Below are 18,133 nucleotides of genomic sequence, written 5' to 3'. Positions count from 1 at the left end.
GTTTTGGCTTTGGTTGATTGCTCCAACGCCTTCAATATAGTCACGACATTCTTCTTGAAAACCTCTCCCACCTTATGATCTCGCCCACGGCACTGAATTGGTTCTCGTCATATCTTCAGGGACGCCAACAGTAGGTGCGCCTAGACGATTCTTCGTCTAGCTGGCGTGATATAGATTGTGGCGTCCCTCAAGGCGGCATACTCTCCCCATTATTGTACTCTATCTTCATAAACCTCTTAACACAAAATCTTCAATGTGCGTACCATCTGTATGCTGATGACTTGCAAATTTCTTATCAGGAGCAAGTCGATTGTGTGTCCGCAGTTATAGATAGGATAAATAAGGACAATTTCGGCCTTTCGGTAAACCCCGCGAAATTGCCATGAAATACCAGGCTATTATTGTAGGCAGCTTAAGGCTTTTAAACAGGTTGTATTTTACATCTATCAGATAAACAAAGGGGGACCTGTTATGTTTCTCAGTTTTGTTTATCTGACAGCTTCCATTTTGTTCAGCTTTGTTAATCTGACAACCAACTAGATTCAAGTCGTATCACAATATTAGCCAATCACAACAGCCCTACGTCTACGCACTGCGAAGGCTGCCATGCCGTCAGCACTGAGAAACAGACTTCAGCAATGCTCCGCCCTTAGATAAATAACGTCTATGAAGTATGAGGACAGACTTTAACGAACAAAAAATATTTCTAATAAGTTCTAATAAAAATAACAATTACCAGTTAACTCCGCTATGTTTGAACAAAACAAAAGTAGCAATATAGCCATAAGCCATGTATTTTGCTCGCTCTTTATAGAATACTAGCTTTTGCCCGCGGCTCCGCCCGCGTTATAAAGTTTTTCAGGCTAAAGTTTTCCGTTATAAAAGTAGTGGTTTCCCGGGAGCCTATGTTCTTCCCAGGGTCTCAAACTGACTCCATACCAAATTTCATCTTAATACGTTGGGTAGTTTTTGAGTTAAACACGTTCAGGCAGACAGATGCAGCGGGGGACTATGTTTTATAATATATTTTTTACAACTTTTTAAGAGGAACAATCCCGTCATACATCATTGTTGCATAACTTTAACCGTTTACGCAGCGCAGGCAACGGAAGCTCTCAAAACTAATAAATTGTCCCCGTGTTTGTAACATGTTTCATTACTGCTCCGCTCCTATTGGTCATAGCGTGATGATATATAACTTAGATCACTCCAAAAACAAAGGGCTATTCAACACAAAAAGATTTTTTTAGTTCGAACCGGTAGTTCCTGAGATTAGCCATTACTGCTCCGCTCCTATTGGGTATAGCGTGATGATATACTTATAGCATATAGCACTCCACGAACAAAGGGCTATCCAACGCAAAAAGAATTTTTCAGTTTGGACCGGTAGTTCCTGAGATTAGCCATTACTGCTCCGCCCTATTGGGTATAGCGTGATGATATATAGCCTATAGCACTCCACGAACAAAGGGCTATCCAACGCAAAAAGAATTTTTCAGTTTGGACCGATAGTTCCTGAGATTAGCGCGTTCAAACAAACAAACAAACAAACAAACAAACAAACTCTTCAGCTTTATATAATAGTATAGATATGCCTATACGAATGAATGAAATTGCAAGCAGCTTAAAATTTTGCGATTTAAAACTCGAGTAATTAACAATTATACACACATTTTGTACTGAATTTTATTTTTATACAATACCGAAAATACCGAATATCCCGGTTTTTGTAAAATCAATACCGGTATTTTGAAGTTCTTAATTTGGTCCGGTATTCCGGTATTTTCGAAATCCGGGATACCGGTTTGCGACCCCTAAGTGCGACCGATTGAGTACAGTTCTTTTTTTTTCCCTAACCTAATGGGGTGAAAGGGGGGAGAAACTAAACCAATACATTGTAGGTACCTAGGTAATGACTTCTTATAACATATCCGTACGTTTGTTAGCCTGGCAAGGGCCAACTGAACTGGGGCTGGGAGAGGAAGAGACATCAACGATTATGGTTGAGTATACATATACATACTATATTTTGCTCAGAGTTTTGCATCCTTTTAATATTAATCTCAGAACAATAGTTATAATATTCAGGTCTCAAAACAGATTTAATACAGACATGTATTTGCGCCTGCGTATGATAATGCACTAGAACAAAGCAAGATCGTGTTGTGTTTTAAAGTGATTTTTTTTTTAATTCAAATTTTATTTCAGAAAAACTATGCCTGTATGGATACATCGCATTGCAATGTGTAAGTAATTGATACCGAAGAATATCATCACATTGAAATTTGTTTGAGACATTTTTATTTCGAAAGATTCATTTGTGATCAACCAAAACCTGAAATCTACATAATTTTTATTTGAAACTGACTCAGAGGATTTCAACAATGTTTTTGCTGATTTGTTAACTAATTTGATTAAAATTGTTGTCTTTTAGTAAATAAGTTATTTTTTTGTTATAAGTACTGAAACGCTAAATATACACATATTTAGTAGCTATTCTAGCATTTCTAATATGGCTTTAGTAATTGTTTTGTGTTTCACAGAGTGCAACAGGCTGTCCCACCTTGTGTCGCGCAGCTGCATATATAATTCTCTTTGCGCGCAGCTATCAAAGTCGCGATCACACTATATTAGCACCTTAGAACAAGAACAAGCAATTAGCACTTATTTGGTAGGAGAAAATACCATTTCAGAAGTGGCAGCATTGATCGAAACCTTCACTTAATTTCTTTACTGGCAACATTGCTGATGTCTGGTGTGACGAAAGATGGAAGCTGCGGAGTCCGAAACCGGTGTAAAAAACCATTTGAATAATGTTTTATCAGAAACAGAAGTTGCAAATTTACCCAATCAGCTTGTGGAGAAAGTTAACGCATACATTGATCAAAAGTTTGAAGAATACTTGACGGCTAAAGCTCTCCATGAAGCTAACAGGGCACAATTCGGTAAGTACGCACCGGTGTTTCCTGACGCTCAACGATTGCCTGGATTACTTACTCTACAATCAATAAGTTCCTACATGTGATAGATTTGTGAGATGAGGTTGATAGAATATACACATATTATTTAGTTCTTTTAGTACAAATCTGTTGTAGGTATTTAGAAATCTTTTGTTTGTTTCGAACTTAAGCATCTCATAACAACATGTGAAAGTTTTAAAGATTGATTCATAATCTTTACTTCTCAGGTATAAAGAATTTGGCAGATAGCATAGTGTATAAATAATTCTATCATTATTAATTTCTAACACCTTTTAAATACCTTCATAAGTATAGAACTTAAGTTTTGTCTTCAATCCCATTGCTACGTAGGTAATGCATCGTTTTATGAAAACCTAAAATAATACATTCTATTTAATACTAAAGGTCTAAACTGGATGATACAGAATTAACAAAATAAGCTATCATGGAATTTGTGACTAAGAATCCCAAAAAATATTTTTTGGAACCATCGCAGACACTTTTGACTAAAAGATACTACATTATTGGTATCATTTGAATGATAAAATTTACAACATAATTATATAATGATTTATTTATCAATTATGTACTGCTCCACTCTACTTAATTGTGAACACAATTTGAGGTTATATTTTTTTTTTTCAAAGAAAGTGTCCTGCCTAGCAATAAAAAAGAGTCACAGTCATGAGCCATTGTTTTATTGTCTTTAGCCTTTTCTTTTCTAATGCTATAATTCTTCATATGAGCTTGTAATTTTTTTTATACTAATAATTTAGGGTTGGCAGCAATTTCTTTTCTCCTGAGAAAATGAAATCCCGACATATCCTGGTTTCAATAATGTCCTTGGATGTCCTAGATAGTTATTAAATAGCATCTTGGGTTTTTAAAGATATTATATAGAAACGTCCCTATCCTTGACATTACAATGTCTCCTTAGTTCATTATTTTGTCTCCCACTTTGTTATGGATGGAAGTGAACAATAAATATTTTCAACTCCTCCTTATTTTTCTATTTAATAAATTTTGTTGCGGGATTGACTCATTTGTCATTACAAATGAGTTTTCCCTGAGACTTGCTCCTTTACTTCACTGCTCGGTGTCATAAAATGCGTGCCACTGCTGATCCCGGCTTACACGTGTTGTAGTGGTGGGTGTGAAGGAGGGAAAGTCTTTATATAAAAAAGTCTGTATTTGTTACAATGACAATCAGGTATGGTGTCCAGATTGGATGCTCTCTTCAATGACATCATAACTGGTTTTGACTGTATTATATAAATAACATCATAGTTTCTAAACCTTTGTAAAACAAGATACTTTATATAAAATTAATAACCATTTTTAAATGTAATGTAGTGTTTACTTTTCCACAATAATCAGTATTTTGATTTAGTATTGTTGTATCAATTTTACGGTATTACACTTCAAAAAGATATAATTTTATAAAATTGTTATTATAAACATGTCTATACCGTTTAACATAAAATATTTAATGTTAGGTGTAGGTATTATTTCAGTCTTTTTTTGTGAAAAATCATTAAGTTATAATCCTAAGATTTATTTATTCTGAGACATCTTCTTTAAATTACATAATGATAGTAAATAAAAGTTAGTTTAAACTAAAGGTAAATGTAAATGGTCAGCCTTAGTTAAGTGGACAGGAACCTATTCCATATTATTTACTTTGTAATTCATGTCATCTTGAATTGTTGATCTTGGTCTGCATATACAGTGATAAACAGCTAATTTGGAAAAGCAAAAAATTTTCAACCATATCTTCATAATTAGTTTTATAACCATATATAGGGTCATTTTGACATTGCGCTACTAAATTAAATCACATCTTCACTGCTGCTGACATTTTACCAAAATCAATCATCATAACTATTATTTTCACAAAAATCCTGATTTTAGTTATCTGTTTTTTTTATCATTTTTTTGTTTAATGCGCTAATATTGTGTGTATGATGCCACTGCAACAAATTCTCTTAGAATAGTAATAGTGGCAGTAGGGTGGGTAAAATTTAAATGACTTATTATTAATATTTATTTTGTTTGAACCTTTTTTACACCTATGACTCAAATAATAAATTACTCCATTAAGAATTATTCTGTCATGTAAGTTTGAATAAATTTGAATTTATGTTATACTTATTACATAAAAATAAATAGAAATAAATGTGGCGATGCAACTTTTTCGGTGTAATCATCATAATGTACTTTTAGCATGGTTGGTCATACCACAATATAGATATAGATCCAAATTGTTCAAAAACCATGATACACAATGTTTCACAACATTTAAAAAAACAGAATTCTACAGAAACTATTGCCAACTTTTTAAAATTTAATGCTAATAATTATCTTTTGTCAGATTTTTTCTGGTGGTATACCTAAAATAATATGCTTGTATAGTTATTTTTCAGAAACTACAAAATAAGTATTGATGTGTAGTTATTCCATTATGTAAAACTGACATAAACAAGCCATTCTACTTGCGGCGGTTAGGAGAGTTATAATTGGTAATGTTACATACTTAAAAGCTATAGAGATTAACATAAAAATCCTGCAGTAAAAAAAGTTACACAACTTCATAAAATATCTTTTGTTCTGGCAGTGATGTGTCCCTAATTAGTTGGCTACCACTGTAGCCAATTAATTAGTACCACTTTGAGGTTGCCTGTTTGCCCATCATCACTTGTTCCTAATGTAAGACTAAAGGCATAACATTATACAGAGCACATGAAACCAGTTACAGAAATAATGGTGCTACACTTGCATAGAGTATATCAATGTAATCACCCTAGAGTAAATTCAATTTCTATAGAATGCACATGTTTGTTTGGAAAGAAATTTACATGTTAACCTTTATGGTAAACTTATAGTTTGTATAGTGTTTTTTTTTTTTATATAAAGTGTTTATTTGCTAATTTCACTACAATGATGTACTATAAAATCAATATTTTCTTTGGGAGAAAATTCCCAGGACAAAAGCAACCTGCAAATTAATCTAGTCTATCACTATTTGTATGTCAAATTTCATCAAAATTTGCAGTTTCTGCATTTACTTTTAACAAACCTACAACAATTTTTACAAACTTTCACATTTATAATATTAATAAGATAAGTTAATTCAAGTTTTTTTGCAACATAAGAAATTTATTTTAAATGAGGTTAGATTAGCATATGAAGAAATTAAAATAATAGTTTATTGGTTTAGAATAATGAAGTAATTTTAAATGGTTACTTTTTACATCTTACTGATTATTTTATTTATTTTATATAAAATGTTTTTTGTCTTTATGGTGGTGCTAAATTTGAAAGATAGTTGATTATAATTAGTCTTTATGATTGATGATTATGGTCTGTACATACAATCAAATACTAATTATAAGGAACTTTTTCTATATCAATCCTCAAAATGTATGTTTTCTTTGTACTTTTTATACTGATGATTGGTTAGAGTTTGCACTGTATTTTTCCATAGTGTGCATTATGATACATAATTATGTTGACTTGTAAGTTTTCAACATTGTAAGGCACTCAGTTTAGTACTCTTAAAATAATAGAATTGTATTTCAAACTTTGAACTATTTAATACAGAAGCGCTTTGTGGCACTGTATTGTGCGTGTCACCCTTACACATGAGATGTTTAGTTTATCATAATGTCCAGTAATTATACATGTCAAGAATCCACCTAGACAGCTCTTGCTGTTCTTTTTAACCATTTTCTGAACCAGTGTCATGGTGATCTTTCAACTACTTTCAGTGCGGACATTTTGCCGTGCCTTAATAAATAACACTACCTGTTAAATTAACCATAAATAATAAATTATTTCAGGAGAAAAAATATCTATCTTAGAGGCTCAAGTTCTTGAATCAACTGTTAAATATGAAGAAGCAGTTAAAAAGCTTACTACTGCTGAGGAAACAATAACAGAATTAGGCAAGCAAATTGAAACTCTTAATGCGGATTTAGACAAAGCACGGGATAAAATTGGGCGATTAGAAAATGAAATTGTATCTCTTAAAAGCTCACGCGATGCGGCAATTGACGAGAGGAATGACTTGACACGTATTTTGCAAAGACGTGATGCAGAAATTGAACGATTAACATCTAACGAAACGTCACTATCTCAACAGCTACGTGCTGCTATTGATGCAAAATGCGAGGCTTTAGCCCTTAATGATGAAATACAAAGCAAGGAACTCACTTTACAGTATCGTGAAAAACGCATAGAACAAGAAAGAACTTTGCTCAATTCTCAAATCACTGGCTTAACAGAAGAAATAAATAGACTTACTTCAGAATTACAAACTGTAAGACTTAATAACACTAGTAGATTAGTTAGTTTGGAAACTCAGTTAGCCGAGAAAGTTGAGGAACTGAATGCTGCTAATGAAACAATATCACAATTAAATGAAGTCAAGAAGAATTTGAATACGCGCGCTGAAAATCTCACACAACGTTTATCGGAACAACGTGAAATTGAAAATAAAATGACAGAAAACTATAAAAAAGAGCTAGACGCAAAAACTAAACTTGCAGATCTTTTCAAAACAATGCACGACGATGCCGAAGCAAAAACATTAGAATTAACAGATGGTATTACAGAATTACAAAAGTTGTTAAATGAAGCTACGCAAAAATACGGTGAATTGGAAACGAAATATAAGCAGGCAGAGTTAGATCATGAGGAATTAATGGAAAAGAAAAATGAAGTGATATCTTCCTTGAAAAATGAGTTAGAGCACGCAAATGATTTATTGAAAGCGGCAAATGCCCACAATTTAGATATAGCATTGAGTGATTTAGCGCCTTCCGCAGCTACGGCCAGTAAACTGTTAAAAACTGGAATGTCCCTTACACAAATATATTCACAGTTGGTTAAGGTAACTGATGAACTTGCTCAAGAAAAAGAGGAAAATCGGCGTCTTAACATAACTATCAATACAATTGTTCAAGAATTGGAAGAAAAAGCTCCACTTCTGCAAAAACAAAAATCAGAATATGAAGAAGCATTAGAAAGCAACACCGCTTTAACACAGCAAATAGACAGCCTAGTTATAGAGTGTAATAGACTGAGAGATGACTATAATGAAACATCTAAAATTGCAAATCATTATAGCCGAGAGAATACAAAATTAAAGGGTGAATTAGCGGATTTAGGACGACAAGTATGTTTCTTATTAAAGGAACTCGAACATACACGTGGTGGGCTTCTACCTAACGGTGATCATGATTCAACACACGCAGCGTCGAACACAACAAATTCGTCGGACCTTAGTTCATCAAGAATTATTTCCAAGAACCTCGTTACTTTTAGTGACATTCAGGAATTACAGTCAAACAATCAAAAATTGTTAAGATTAGTTCGTGAATTAACTGAAAAGCAAGAGGAATTTGAACGTCATAAGGAACAATTTGAAAGTGGTGAAATGCAGAGTAAAATAGAATCTCTTAAGAATAGGGTGTCTGAATTGACTGATGCTCAAGAACGCCAAACTAAAATGGTTAATGGCCTCATAAGACAGCGAGATATGTTTAAAAAATTGTATCATGATCATATGAAAGGTAGACGACATGAGATTTCCGAATCAGAAGCAGCAGAATTAGAAAATAGTGGGTCATATGCAATGGATACTTCAACAGAAAGAAATATCAAACCAAATAAAGCTGAATCTGACTCTTTTGAAATAAAGTATAGAGAAACTGAAAAGCAATTGGAAATGTTAAAAGAAGAGTACAAGACTTATAAAGAAGAAAAAGTTATTAATGAAAGAATGCTATTTGAGCAAATCGACGGCATGAGGCAGGAGATTGGCAAGCTTACAGCAACCAATAGTAAATGCGCCTCCACATCTGAATATAACAATGAAAGACTTAAGATATTACAGACTAATATTACAACATATAAAAAGCAAATTGCGTCTCTTGAAGAAAAAAATAAAGCCTATAATACTACTATAGCGAAACATGAAGTTTCTTTGCAACACTTACGTGACGAGGCTTTAAATGCTCAAAGCAAACTTGCTGCAGCAGAAATACAGGTTGAAAATTTAAAGCTAGAATGTAAACTACTTAAAGATGCTGAATTGCGTCTGCAAACGGAAAAAGAAATGTTGAACCGTGAAAGACAAGGTCAATCCTTGTTGCTTAAAAACTTGGAATTGATAAAAGCTAGTCTGGAAAGGGTTGAAACCGAAAACCGTATGAAATTAGAAAATAGATTAGATGAAGCTACGCGAGAATGTTCTGCGTTACGTAGAAGACTGCAAGAAGAACAAGATCGATTTAGAGAGTTAGCAGCGCATCTCGAACGCCAAACTGAAGCAGCTAAATCACGTATGGAAGAAGAAAAAAGTGCAGCAGATGCCATGAGAAAAGAAATATCTGAGATGAGACAAAACTTGTCTGGAAAAGATAAAGCCAACGAAGAACTCGCGAAGAAACTAAAAGTAGCTATTGCACCAAGTACTGATAGTTCATCGGATACTGTGAAAAGAATTAAAGAGCTTGAAAATAAATTATCTGAAAAACAAGAAGAAATCCAGGCACTTCAAGATCAACTTAATGTAGCTAAGGAACACATTAAGCAATACTGTGATATTTCAGAAGGTGCTGAAAAGGAACTTAAGACGCTTAATAGTGAATACATAACATATAAATCAGAAACAGAGATTAAATTAAGTGACTACGCACAAAAACTGCAGACGCTTGAAGAAAAGTGCTCTGAATTAGAAACCGAATTATCTCTTCATGCAAATGGAGAACATTCTAATAGCAACACTACTTTACGAAATGAATTCCTCAAAGCTAAAGAAGAATTGAAAAATGCTCTATCAAATGGCGACAAATACCGCTCTGAACTTGGTGCTGCTCGTGAAGAAATTTCTAAATTGTCGGACTCATTACATAAGGCTGAGGAAAAATACTCCCATGAAGTGATTTTACATTCATCTGATATTCAAGCTCTGACAAAACTTAAAGAAGAGCTAGTGAAAGTTCAAAATGAACTTAATGAATTAGCAGCTTTGAAAAATAGCACTATACAAAACTTGGAAACTGAAAAGGCTAGTTGGTTGGAGAGGCAACAAATACTTAGTGCCGAAAACGAGCAGTTAACTCTACGGCTAAAAGATTTGAATGACCAGAATACCTTGTTACATGAGCAAATTCAGGCACTTGGTACTCAACTATCTCTTAGTCATGCTTCGCGGTCTCAGTCAGAAAGTATGAATGAGTCTGCTACTGAGACTAGCATTAACATATCTATTGGAGAAGATGATAATAAATCTTCCGAGCAATTATTCCAAATCGTAAAATTTTTACGCAAAGAAAAAGATATAGCCGTAGCGAAATTTGATATATTACAAGCAGAAACTTTGAGACTTAAGTCTCAATTAGAAATAGTTGAGAAGCAACTAGACGACACCAAATTAGCTTTGGCAAATGAAAGGGAAAAGTCAGAAGTCGGCCTTGTTACCGTAAATAAGCAGTCGGATATTTTAAGAAAAGTTGAGACATTGAATGCTTTGACTGATAGTAACAGGATATTACGGGAAGAAAGGGATACTTTAACTATTCGTGTTGAAGAATTAGGTCTCGGAATTAAAGCTGTAGAAGAACAATTGTTGCCTCTTCAAGAGAAAAATTCTGATTTAACGGCCAAAAACGAAACATTACAATCAGAAAATAATTCATTAAAAGCAGATTGTGCAAGATGGAGAACACGAGTTAATGTATTACTTGAACGGGCTAACAAAACTAGCCCAGAGGATTGGAAGCGTCTCCAGAATGAAAGAGAAACCTTAGCCAAAATGCTTACGAACGAAAAAGAAAATGTAAGAAAACTCAATGAGGAACTCGGAGCTATAAAGCTAGAAAAGGGTAAGCTTGAAGAACAATATACTGTTTTGTCTCGTCAACATAACATTCTAGTAGAGGAGAATAAAAAAATTAATGAAGAACTCCAAATTCTCAAAGACGATATGTCACGTATTACAGAAGATTTAACTAAAGTAAAATCGGAATTGTTGTCTGCAAATGAAAATATTTCTAAATTAACTGAAGATCTTACAACTAAAGAAGCATCTTTAATCGATATTCGAAATAAAGAGATGCAAATAAGGAAGATTGCAAAAAAATATAAGGCTCAGTATGAAGATTTAGTCAAGTCTGTGGAAGAGGAAAAGAAAAAGACTGAGGGCGAAGTCGCCGCTGCCGACGCTGTAATATTGGAAAATACTAAAAAACTCGAGGAGCAAATGTCTGATTTACAAGCAAAATTAGATGCGGAAAAATCCAACAATGAGAAATTAAAGCAAGAAATTGAAACTTTACGAACTGTGAATTTAGATAAAGAAGAAAAGGCCAAGCAGGTGCTGAAGCAGGCCAAGAGTAAAATCGTTCAATTAACTGAATTAAAGAATACATTATCTCGTGAATTGGATGAGTCACGCACAAAGATAGGAGCTATAGAACAAAGTACACGCGATGAACAAGATGTCCGATTGGCGCTAATAAAATCACAATATGAAGGGCGTCTATCGCGCTTAGAAAAAGAACGAGGCGAGGCGCAAGCTGAAAAAAATAGGGAGGTTGATGCGCTTCTACAGAAAGTCAATATGTTGCAAAGGCAGCTTGCTAATCAAGCATCCGCATCTAAACAGCAAGCAACAACAGAGAAAACTACGACGGATCCGCCCACAGCTAATATAAAACCTATGGCCGGTTAGTATCTCAAATCCCATTGGTAAAAACTTTGATTGAGTTTATGTGCACTTTTTTTGAGTGTGGTGCTTTCGGTTGGTCAGTGGTTTGCTTTTGTCATCACCAAACATATGCTTTTTAATAGTTGATTTATTCTTGCACTTTTAATTGCTCCGTCGTTGTAGGTGTAGCCCAGCAAAGCGTTACAGCCAGCCGACGTGGAGGGGAGACTCCTTTGGCCTCGATACGCCCCATGGCGCAGGTGGGCCCCACAGCACCGCACGATGCGCACACGACAGAGTACATGCCAGCCTCCTCTTCGCGCCCGTTGACACGAGCCACTTTAGCAGCTTCGACAGCACCGCCGGAATCAACACAGGTATTATTCTTATTTGAATTAATACCATTTTTTATATTTTATAATATACAATTTTATAATATATAATTTTAGAGCATGAGATTATCTATTTAGAACATGAACAATAGCGGTATTATATAACTAGCTTTTGCCCGCGGCTCCGCCCGCGTTATAAAGTTTTTCAGGCTTAAGTTTTCCGTTATAAAAGTAGTAGTTTCCCGGGAGCCTATGTTCTTCCCAGGGTCTCATACTGTCTCCATACCAAATTTCATCTTAATACGTTGGGTAGTTTTTGAGTTTAACACGTTTAGGCAGACGGATGCAGCAGGGGACTTTGTTTTATAATATATTTTTTAGAACTTTTTAAGAGGAACAATCCCGTCATACATCATTGTTACATAACTTTAACCGTTTACGCAGCGCACGCAACGGACGCTCTCAAAACTAATAAATTGTCCCCGTTTTTGCAACATGTTTCATTACTGCTCCGCTCCTATTGGTCATAGCGTGATGATATATAACTAAGAGCACTCCACAAACAAAGGGCTATCCAACGCAAAAATATTTTTTCAGTTTGGGCCGGTAGTTCCTGAGATTAGCCATTATTGCTCCGCTCCTAATGAGTATAGCGTGATGATATATATATAGCCTATAGCACTCCACGAACAAAGGGCTATTCAACGCAAAAAAAAAATTCAGTTTGGACCGGTATTTCCTGAGATGAGCCATTACTGCTCCGCTCCTATTCGGTATAGCGTGATGATATATAGCCTATAGCACTCCACGAATAAAGGGCTATCCAACGCAAAAAGAATTTTTCAGTTTGGATCGGTATTTCCTGAGATTGGCCATTACTGCTCCGCTCCTATTCGGTATAGCGTGATGATATATAGCCTATAGCACTCCACGAATAAAGGACTATCCAACGCAAAAAGAATTTTTCAGTTTGGATGGGTATTTCCTGAGATTGGCCATTACTGCTTCGCTCCTATTGGGTATAGCGTGATGATATATAGCCTATAGTACTCCACGAACAAAGGGCTATCCAACGCAAAAAGAATTTTTCAGTTTGAATCGGTATTTCCTGAGATTGGCCATTACTGCTCCGCTCCTATTCGGTATAGCGTGATGATATATAGCCTATAGCACTCCACGAACCAAGGGCTATCCAACGCAAAAAGAATTTTTCAGTTTGGACTGGTAGTTCCTGAGATTAGCGCGTTCGAACAAACAAACAAACAAACAAACAAACTCTTCAGCTTTATATAATAGTATAGATTAAGGCTCCATGATGGATAGAAATCCCGCTATATATTTCCCTAGGATATAAAATAGTCTAGGTCTTGCCCAGTGTCTCAAACTGTCTCTGTAACACATTTCATCGAAATCCGTTGAGTAGTTTTTGAGTTTATCGCGTTCAGACAAGCAGACAGAAGTGGCGGGTGATTTTATCTTTTTTAGAAAGGGAACAATTCCGTCGTACATATTTGTTGCATAACTTTATGTTTACTCATGTTTACTTACATGTTTACTCAGCACTGTCAATGGAAGCTCTCGGGTAACGTTGTGTTCGGATAGCAATGTAGCCTATAGCCTTCCTCCATAAATGGGCTATCTAACGCTAAAATAATTTCAATTGAACCAGAAGTTCCTGAGATTAGCATTCAAACAAACAAAAAACTCTTCAGCTTTGTATAATAGTATAGATTATCATTGTTTTTTTCTTTTCTAGGATATGGATGCAAGTGAAGCCGGAATGGGCAGTTCTGGTACAAGTGAGAGTGCACAGCCATCATCACACTCACAGGCTCCACAACAGGTAGTCTTTTTAAATAATAAAAAATTATACCTACACTATCTACATAGAATATTAATTTGTTGAAACAAAATATAGTAGACACTTCTTCCTTCTTTATGTCAGATTTAGTGAGATGTGATTTATGAAATTATGTCGATAGAAGCATTCAATATCTTAGATAATCCCTATGTATCTTAATATGTTATGAGAAATGGAAAATTTTAATAGTTCCTTGTTATAATGCTATAAGTTACTTTTGCTCGCGGACCCGCCTGCGTTGTTAACCATTTCTGGCATAACATGCCTATGGCACTCAGGTATTACTAAAATTAGTGGAATCAGTAAAGTATGTTGTTTTCCAGTTTTATCCATTACAAGCAAATTAAACAAATATGTTAAAAATCAAACCTTTGCCCTTTATAATATTTTTTTAGATAAGGTTTTAGGAGAAACAATTATTAGATTAAATGGAAAAAAGTTTAATGACTGCAGGTAACTTATTTATTCATCTTCTATCTTCTATATATATAAAAATGAATTGCTGTTCGTTAGTCTCGCTAAAACTCGAGAACGGCTGAACGGATTTATCTTATCTTGGTCTTGAATTATTCGTGGAGGTCTAGGGAAGGTTTAAAAGGTGAGAAAAATTCGAATAATTGCCGGGAAAATCCTCAAAACAGCATTTTTCTATTTCCCATACAAACGTTTTCTAACTAATACGTAGAGTCAATTTGAGCTTTATTGCTATTGTATAAAGTTCACTGTTGTCTAAGCAATGTAGGTGTGTTCCTAACATCAAAGCAGTGTGCGTTGGAGCACAGAATATAATAATGTAATGTCGCGTTATGAAACTCAACAAAAGTGATATCGCGGACCCGACTAAATTGAACAGTTACAAAATTTAATATATCATTAGTTATTTGGTTGGCTTCACGATATTATTTCTTTTGTTTTACTTTAAAATGCATGTTTTCGTTATGGACAATTTTTGAGCTACTTTTGCATATCTATACTTATAATAAATCTGTAGAGAGGTCAATTCTGTACATGAAATATATTTCAAAAATAACTATCAGGGGGTGATTAGGGATCGATACTGATGCCAAAAATGCAATTAGTAAAATTTTTGTCTGTCTGTCTGTATAACCGTTATAGAAACAAAAACTACTCGACGGATTTTAACTTAACTTGGTACAATTATTTTTCATACTCCTGAGCTGGTTATAGTATACTTTTCATCACGCTACAATTAATAGGAGCATAGCAGTGATGGAAAATGTTGGGAAAACGGGAGAAGTTACTCCATTTTTAAGCTTCCGTCATTTCGAGTGCAACCTTAAGGGTTAAAAGTTCCTTCGATTTCACCAGGATCCCATCATCAGACCCTGACCGGACAATCGGACCACCTGCATACCACCATAAATTAAAAAAACATCCCGACAAATTGAGCACCTTCTCCATTTTTGAAACCCGAAATCCACGCGGGCGAAGCTGCGGGCGGAAGCTAGTATTTAATACATATAGATGAATTTCTACATAAAATAACAAATGTTTGTGTGTTCTCCGTGGATTCCAAAACGGCTGGAGCGACTTGATGATATTTAGGTAATCGTCACATTACCCCCCAATTGGACGATCAGAAGTAATTGCTTACAGATATATTCATAGTGCTACCCAAACGAAGCAGGGCCGGGTCCCTAGTCAGTTATATATATTTTTTCTTTATTCAGACCAATATTAGGACCTCGAAACCGATTTACTGCCTAAAAGCGGGATTCTTAATAAACAAATTTTAAATTGTTCTTGAAATTGTCTTCAGGCTGTAGCAATGGTGATGCCGCGAATTGAACAACCTACTGGAACCAGTTCCGCCACCGCGGGCGTGTCGCCGGCTAGCTCCGCGCCGCCAACAGCATCAGCACCCTCCATCCCAACTCCACCCTTATCAAGTATGCACTCACTCGCAGCAGTCATTTTATGATAATAGTAAAAGCTTATGGTTACTTAAAAACTTAGCAGTTGAAATTTGCCTGTCTCACAATGTTCAAGTAAATTCTATTTCCCAATTAACGTATAAGATAGTTATTGCCGAATGCGCTCTTCTTTTAACATTTATTTGGAGTTGGCCATTTGTATTTAAAATTTTATATGGTATAATGATTAAGCAATAAATGTAAATGTACTTACCTGTTATATTGGACTATGTAGGTGCAGTGACGGTCGGCAGCACGCCCACATCAGGTGCGGCGTCGCAGACGGCGCAGGCGTCCCAGGCGTCGACGAGCGTGAGCACGTCGCAGACGGCGGCGGGCGTGAGCACGTCGCGGCCGCCGGACGCGCGCGCGCCGAAGCGCCGCCTGCAGCCGCGCCCGCTCGCCTCCAAGCGCACGCGCGTACAGGTACACTAATTTACAACCTAATATAAAATACCATCAATATTGATCCAACAACAATAAATTTCTTGGTAACTCTTCCTTGGCTGTATTTGTCCTTCTAGGGATTTGAAAGGTCTGTGGAAGTAGAGTACCAAGTGCCCACGTCTTCCCGTTGCGACCAAGATGATGAGGGTGTGATAGTCGTCGATTCCGAGGAAGATGACGAACGGTGCACTGGAACTATGTACAGGGTGAGCTTTATTATACTTATATTATACTTGTGTCATTTATTTTTACACTTTTATTCTTTCATCAACAAAATTTATTCAAAATTAATAAGTTGTCCTTATTTTCAACTTTATTTACAAGTTCTGATGTATATCAAAACATTTTTTATTGTGTAGGAAAATGAAGAAGATGAAGACATGGAGGAGGAACAAGAAGTTGAAGGAGGAGAGGAGGAAGAAGAAATTGAAGGTGACGACGGAGAGAATACAACGCGCCCAGTTAGTATATAATATATTTTTTTTTTATTACAATATTGAATTATAAAGTCATATAAAGTGAATGGACCAATGAGAATATATTATGCATGTGTTGATAATATAGATTACAGATAACCAATTGAGATTGGATGTTTTGTATGTATAGGTAGGATTGTATGTATTTATAAAAAATCTAAGGTGGACGAGCACAATATTAGGTTCTAAAGAAAAAAGAATAGACACTGTTATCTGTTTCAGGAGTCGCCAGCTCAGTCGCCGGAGGCAGGCGGCTCGGGCGGCTCGGCGGCGTCGGGCGGCTCGGCCGCGTCGGGCGGCTCGGTCGCGTCGGGCGAGGAGCCGGACGAGCGCCCCGCGCTGCCCGCGCGCGACGACCACCAGCACCAGCAGATAGAGGCCATCAGCAGCGGCACCGAGCGTCAGTAACACTAACTACTACTACTCTATTACCTTACTCTCACTGCAATGCTCACTTGCACTGGACTTATCACAGAAACATTCTTCAATACTACTAAACTACACTTTCATAACAGTATGCACAACTATACATAACCAATTTAAAAAAATAGTGTATTATAATAATCATCTTTATTTTTTCCTGAAAATTTTGCACATCAATGTAATCATTGAGAGAACACTTATGTGATTGATGTGAATCTGTAACACAATTTATAAAATATTATTTTTCTTCTAGAACTATACAAACCTGTAAAATAAGGTCTTACGCCATATTTTTATTGTAAATCGTCACTACCAAGAAGAAATATTCATATTTTAACCAGTTATTTTCTACTTTATAATATTTTAATTTAAGCTGTATATGTGTAGTTTCTATATTTAACAAAGAAATACATGTTTATAAAAAAACATTATTTTTCTATAGCGAGTGGTGCTTTGTCTCTTGGAGGAAGTGGAGGCGACGATGGCGACGATAGTATCGTTCCTTCCACACCTACACTGTATGTCCCAAGGCGCAATGACGGGTGAGTTCACTATGCTCTAACTTTATTGTTATATACAGTTGTATAGTTGACTATTTCTTTGTAAATATTAACTATTATAATTAATGGGTTAGTAAGACTACAAATGAAATAAACGTTTTAAGGGGTTAAGATATGTAAAACTCAATTTTATGTCCACTTTGGGCGTCCTGCAAAAAATAATGTAAGCATTCTTTGTAAATATTTTTCAAGAAATAAGTAGTTTGGCTTATGGTCTTTTGCACAGCGGCGTATTTTTATTATTAAACACGATACCGTGAATAAAATCATAATTAATATCTGCCAAACATCGCTCAACGGTAAGAATTTTACATCGTTAACATTTCGATATCTCTTATTTACTTGAGTTAACTATATTCTGAAATAATACTATACTCTATTTTAAATACACTCATCTTATTTTTTTAATATTGTTATATATAACAAA

General features: G+C 35.4%; 1 protein-coding gene across 1 annotated transcript; it reads left to right on the top strand.

Moving 5' to 3' along the window:
* The first annotated feature begins 2,693 nt into the window (after positions 1–2,693).
* LOC119189370 (nucleoprotein TPR-like) lies at positions 2,694–17,746 on the top strand. Its single transcript, XM_037438772.1, has 10 exons — positions 2,694–2,945; positions 6,800–11,692; positions 11,857–12,050; positions 13,762–13,848; positions 15,647–15,776; positions 16,036–16,226; positions 16,325–16,453; positions 16,607–16,708; positions 16,946–17,123; positions 17,589–17,746. The coding sequence occupies exons 1-10, from the start codon at positions 2,768–2,770 to the stop codon at positions 17,690–17,692; spliced, it is 6,186 nt and encodes a 2,061-aa protein (XP_037294669.1). The 5' UTR covers positions 2,694–2,767; the 3' UTR covers positions 17,693–17,746.
* Positions 17,747–18,133: the final 387 nt, after the last annotated feature.

This window comes from Manduca sexta, chromosome 15, assembly GCF_014839805.1.
Source record: "Manduca sexta isolate Smith_Timp_Sample1 chromosome 15, JHU_Msex_v1.0, whole genome shotgun sequence".
NCBI lineage: Eukaryota > Metazoa > Arthropoda > Insecta > Lepidoptera > Sphingidae > Manduca > Manduca sexta.
The sequence above is the reverse complement of the archived record's forward strand: the minus strand, read 5'-3'. Positions and strand labels throughout refer to the sequence as shown.